General features: G+C 31.0%; 2 protein-coding genes across 2 annotated transcripts; one reads left to right on the top strand and one right to left on the bottom strand.

Annotated features, from left to right (window-relative positions):
- Positions 1–1,710: 1,710 nt before the first annotated feature.
- Positions 1,711–3,707, top strand: LOC113869827 (protein SAMBA). Its single transcript, XM_027506320.1, has 5 exons — positions 1,711–1,906; positions 2,493–2,606; positions 3,219–3,298; positions 3,333–3,367; positions 3,452–3,707. Exons 1-3 carry the CDS (start codon positions 1,756–1,758, stop codon positions 3,278–3,280), a joined length of 327 nt encoding a protein of 108 aa, XP_027362121.1. The 5' UTR covers positions 1,711–1,755; the 3' UTR covers positions 3,281–3,298; positions 3,333–3,367; positions 3,452–3,707.
- Positions 3,708–4,532: 825 nt separating this feature from the next.
- On the bottom strand, positions 4,533–5,603 carry LOC113870462 (mitogen-activated protein kinase kinase 10). The gene has a single exon (XM_027507053.1). It carries the CDS (start codon positions 5,601–5,603, stop codon positions 4,533–4,535), a length of 1,071 nt encoding a protein of 356 aa, XP_027362854.1.
- Positions 5,604–5,931: the final 328 nt, after the last annotated feature.

The raw sequence follows: 5,931 nt of genomic DNA, 5'->3' as shown, positions 1-5,931 counted from the left end.
GAATCGTATATGCATAATGAGTTGGTTTAGATCAATCTTAACTTGATAATTATAAATGAGTTATATTTTATTAATAGATTAATTAATACAGATAAAAGTTATTAAATTAAAATGATTAAGAAAATAAAATTAAATCTTAAATACTGTATTTTTATTTGAGAATAATCTTAGCTACTAATTTTTTATTAAAGTATAATACTATCAACAATTCAGTGGACTTGAACTTTTGCTGTTGATATAAAATCATCCCTCTTTATTTCTTCGAATATAATCCATAAAAGGTTTACCTGTTATTTGTACATAAACCTTTATGATAGTTTTATGCAGTTTTAACAATTTTTCCATAAACTCTCTTAGTTGTTGTCTTATTTTTAGACAACTTAGAGTAACGTAATAAAAAAAAATATTTATTCAAAAGTGTTATGTAACAATAATAACCATTAGTCCTAAGTAATTTTTTTATCAAATTATTTATTTTTAATTATCTTATAACTATGATATTTCATATTTCAAGAATGATGTATTGAGAACAATTATCATAAGTCACTTATCAAATTAAATTCTCATTATTTGTAACCTTGACTATTTTAAAACAATTGTTATTAGATTTAATCTGAAATATTAAATATAATTAAGATTTAAATACGTTAAAAATAATGAGTAGTGGTAAAAAAATTAACATTTGAAATTTAAATAACTTTACAATTTATTACTTTTATTCAAATATGTACGATTTTATGTTATGATAAGTTTAAAATATAAAAATGTAACCACTAAAAATAGAAGAAAAAATTTGTTTAATGCAATATTTAAAATAAAGCACAAACCTTTTAATTTATTTAGGAAGACAAACGGGAAAAGAAAAACAAAAGAAATCAAAATTATTTATATGTAAATATAATATCAAATCAAAAATCATATTTATTTAATGAGAGTATAGAAAAACTAAGCGATATGAAAGACGAGGTTATAATTCCATACATTATCTTAAATTAACATATTTAATATTAATTTAAAAATATTTTTCATATATCAAAAAATATTTTAAAAATAATAAATATTTTTTATTAATTTGTGACAAAAATTTATTATAAAACTAATTTTAAATATAATTACATTAAATAAGATAATAAATATTATTATCCTATTAATTTATTAAAAACATGATTTTAATTAAAATAAAAAATGAAAAATTTAAATATACAATAAATAATAATAATAATAAAATTTATAAAATGATAATTAAATCAATAATTAATTTAAATAAAATTAAAAGAATAATAATAAAATTTTAAATCTAAGTAACAAAATTGTATTATTTTATTCTTGTCATAAAATTTTAAAAATTATAATAAATATAATTCTAACATAAATACTTAAAAATATATTTCTTAATTGGTACAAATACAATAAAAATATATTTTTAATAAAAAAAGATATATTATAAATTATAATAGATGTAAATCTGAGTCTGAGATATATTGAAGTAAGTTCCATACAAATGAAATTTATTTTTCTTTTTCATTATTATTTACGTTAACTTTTAATTTTATGATTTTTTTGGTCTAAACTTTTAATTTTACAAAATTATTAAAAATAAAATAATCAACATTTACAAAATTTAGAGTTAGGGTAAAAAAATTTGTAACAAGACGAAAAGGTGTTTAAATTTAAAATTAAGGATCTCGTAGACACGGACACGGGGTGATTCTGGTCTAACAGGCGAAAATCTAAGAAATCAAATTTGGGAGAACGATGAATAGTTCGTCACCAGCTAATTCATCGATGTCGACGACGGCGGTTGTCGGCGGCGGCGGCGGCGGCAGCAATGCGGCTGTTTCCGCTGACGATATCCATTTTTCTGATCACATCTCGACGCAAGAGCGTAAGGACGAGGCCATGCTAGGTGGGGTTCATTCAATTGCTTCCTTTCTCGTTAATTTGCTGTGATCTTCATAAAATCTTGAAATTTCATGTGATCATTTCACAATTGGTATGAATAAGGTACTCTATTATTAACTATTAGGGTGAAATTCATCGAAAGGTCTCTTTTTGACCATTTTATTTTAAGATTCTGTAATTTCAGTTTCCTTATTCACCACTTTACTTCCTTCCTTCCTTCCGCAATTGTTATGGTAATTTCCTTTCAAGTTTAATTTTGTGAATAACAAGAGTATTTAGTATTGCACTTACTGTGATTCCTGAGTTTTCTCTCAATTATTTTTCTCAGTTAATAGATTTTATGTTTACTATGGATTGATTACTTCTTTATGTTCTCTTTGGGGTTTGTCGGGTTTGAACTAATAAGTAGCCTTAAACGCACTATGTCGTGTTTTCCAAAACTATGAAGGGTATAGATGAATCTTTGGTTTAAGTAGAGCGGAACATCTAATCACGTCGAAGTTTTGGAGCCAAATTATAATGCATCATATTGTTTATTCTTCCTGTACTTATACATAAGGAATGGAATGTTCTGCTTTCTTGTTTTGCAGTTTTGAAATCTGACCTCATGGCTGGACTTGATAAGGAGGTTAAATCCTTGGATGAAGATAACTGGAAGTTTGAAGGACCTCGTTCGCGGATCCACCTTGTATCACGTCGAGGTGGTTCGGATATTAATCGCTGAATGATCTTGTTATGTTATCTTGGATATGTCTTGAGTTTCTTAGATTATTTTTGACATTTTTACGATAATTGTTGGTTTCCATTGATTAAAACTTGAGACCCTAAATCTTAGTTGATATTTCATGTTAATTGATGCTTGACTTCATGGTGTTGCAACTAATAGAATGAAATCCTTCTAAATGTTGAGCAAATGGATGCAAATATCAGTTTGGTCGAGCCACTAGATCTCTAGGCATTACTTTTCTCTTCAGAGAAAGTAACAATGGATTACAGATTGTCTACATGTGCTGTGATATTTACTTAAAACTCATCTGTTCTTACCAAAAATCCATGTGAGAAAAAATTTCAAGTTTGGGCTGCATGTTTATGATAACATTTCATTTTGCACTGCCCTGCTGGTCCTATTTTCCTATTTCTGATTTCTTTGACGTAAGTATAATAATATGTAGTTGATTATAGCGCTTTTTATGGTCCTCATATTATGGTTTATCTTGTCGAGCATTGGTTTTCTTTTCCTGTCTTAGACAGGAAACAAAAATATCTGTTCTTTACATTTGCATTGGAGGAGTGACATACTTGAGCATTGTTTTCAGGTGGTCATCTCTATAGGCCCACAGAAATTTCAAAGAATTGGAGTTTGACTCCACCAAAATAGTTGGAAGTGTCACCGCAAAGCACCGTGCCTCTATTTATTGTGAAGTGATTATCAGCCGATAAGAACTACTATGCTACATTTCTTTTCCTCTGGCAGAAAACTCAGCTGTTGCACTATACCTTCGGGTGATATTTAGTTATGGAGGAGCTTGATGATTGCAAACAAAGGTTCCTTTCATGCTAGATTTTCAGTCACATTGTAGTTTAATATATGTGGTATTGTTGCTTTAGTTGTGAGGGATCAAAGATTAGTTTTAGTTGAATGTTTCAAAACTGAAGGTATTTTAATGTAGGGAAAATTATTATAAAAACAATGTCAGCATGTTGGATTCGGAAAAGAAAAAAAAAAAGATGGGTTAACGAAGTCATTCAAGTTATTAGTCGGTGACCTCTTTGCCCATGACTTGAGTAACTGTTTACCATTTACCATTGGCTCTTGGTTCAACATGTTTGTTGGCTTCCCACTCGAGTTCATTTTGAATAAAGGTCTGTACAAATGTTTTATGATTGAAAATAATTTAGCGATATTTGTTTAATCTCGCCTCAAAAAATTGCTGAAATTATTATTATTATATTTGGGAGGGAGGCGAGTTGTTCATATCTATCTGTTATTATATGCAGATGTTATAAGGAACAAAATAATATTCAAGTTGATATTTAATTGCTTACAAAAGAAAGTATAAATATATTTTGAATTTGTAACATATTAAATGCATTTTTTTTAATAGTTTCTTTTTGGTGTCTTAACATTTTAACGTTTTTTTAATTATGGTTTGACTGATGTGTCTTTAATAGTTTCAGTTAACACATTCGATATTCAATACAAATCTTTGAAAATGTTAATATTTGGTGTCTAGTTTTTCAGTCATTATAATACTTAATCCTTAACTTTGAACGCCAGCTATTTCTTCAAATTCATCACCTAGCAAGAACATGGAGCAGGTATTTTATGAGAACACATTTGTTGTCTTCCACATACAGCATCAAGCAATTGGAACTTCGGAATGCCCCATTAAAATCCCTTAGCATTGTTCCTTTGCTGCAGTAGTTCCCAGATTTTGCCTGCCATCAACGCGTAGTAAGTTTTCAAAATTATTGACATTCAAATTTCTAACTTGAAGCGGAAAAAATTATCCCTTGCTTCTTCTAAAATCCAACCCAAAATTTCTTTCATGTTCTGAAATTATAAAAGCCGAAGACCAAGTTAAAAGTTAAAATTAAGTTATAAAACCTGACAAAGATAAAATCAAAATCTAATGAACTTCACGCCAAAGAACATAATCGCCAAGCCCTTTACTGGAACAGCAACAGTTTCTTCTCACAAAAGGGTGGTGAAGAAGCTCTAACACTGTTGCTCTCTTTCTCCAATCCTTCTCAAGACACCTCTCTACAAAATTTTGGAACTCGAGTGATGCTTTCTTTGGCATGTCCAGCTTTTCACCAAAGCAAATTGCACACATCAAAGTTGCCCAATCTGGTCTTTGCCCAGGACCGATCAAAGGAAAATAACCCAAAAGACATTCCAACATCACCACTCCCATTGACCACACATCACCTGCAAACTCATCAGCATTTTCACCACCCCATCTCTCTGGATCAACCCTTTCAGGGCTCATGTAGGCACACGTGCCCGCATTTGAGTCATTTCTGTCAAACCTTCCTTCCACCACGTGACTCACTCCAAAATCTGCAATCTTCACCTCCCCCTTGTCATTCACAAGCAAGTTTGAGGGTTTAATATCTCTATGCACAATATGCATGCCATGCAAATAGTTGAGTCCTTCCAACACACGTTTAGCCAACACAGATATCACGTCTTCTGGCAACCTACGGTGTTCCCTCAACACATCATGCAAGGACCCTCCTTTCATGTATTCCATAACAAAGCTAAGGCCACCTCCATTATCAGTTTCACCGCATGTACCATTGTCAAAAACTGCATGGCACCTTACTATATATGGGGAATCTACACGTTTGAGAATCTCAGCCTCTAGTGTAGCGGGTTGACGTATGCCAATGGCATTCTGATTAAAGTGTAGAACTTTCAACGCGTAAAAGGACTTGTTCTTCTTGTGATAAACTTTATAGACTGTGCCACCGTTGCCATGGCCAAGTACCACTAGCTTCTCAAGGTCTAAAAGGTTCTTGATGATGCCTGGAGAAGTGTCTACATGGGAAGATGGAGATGGCAACAATGCTGGCATGTGGGCTTTGTGTGTGATATCAGATGATGATGATGATGATGATGACGATGGAATTGTAGGTTTTGGTAAGGAAAGCCTTAAAGCTTGCTTGTGCCTCCTCTCTCTGATAACCAATGTCATTTACCTTCCTCTTACACTTGAAAACACCCTCAGCCTAAACAAATATGGGGTTTAAAGAATGAGAAAATGGGGAAATTTTAATTGAAGAAAGCCACGTGCTTGATTGAAAACTATCGCTTGAGAAAGTGATGACAAGTGTTTTGTGATGAATCCGAAATGAATGGACAGGTGAGGTTTTAGTGGTGATATCAGAGCTTATCTGAGCATGGCTGTGATAATCGTAGTTTATTCTGAGAATTAGATGTGCTTTTGTTGCCATTTGTTATTATCATTATCATTATTTTTATATATTTTACTTGAATTCAGTTAATTTCCAATTTTAGCTAAA

Source organism: Abrus precatorius, unplaced genomic scaffold (genome assembly GCF_003935025.1).
Source record: "Abrus precatorius isolate BTA unplaced genomic scaffold, Abrus_2018 Scaffold6, whole genome shotgun sequence".
Lineage (NCBI taxonomy): Eukaryota > Viridiplantae > Streptophyta > Magnoliopsida > Fabales > Fabaceae > Abrus > Abrus precatorius.
This window is presented reverse-complemented; position numbering and strand designations above follow the sequence as displayed.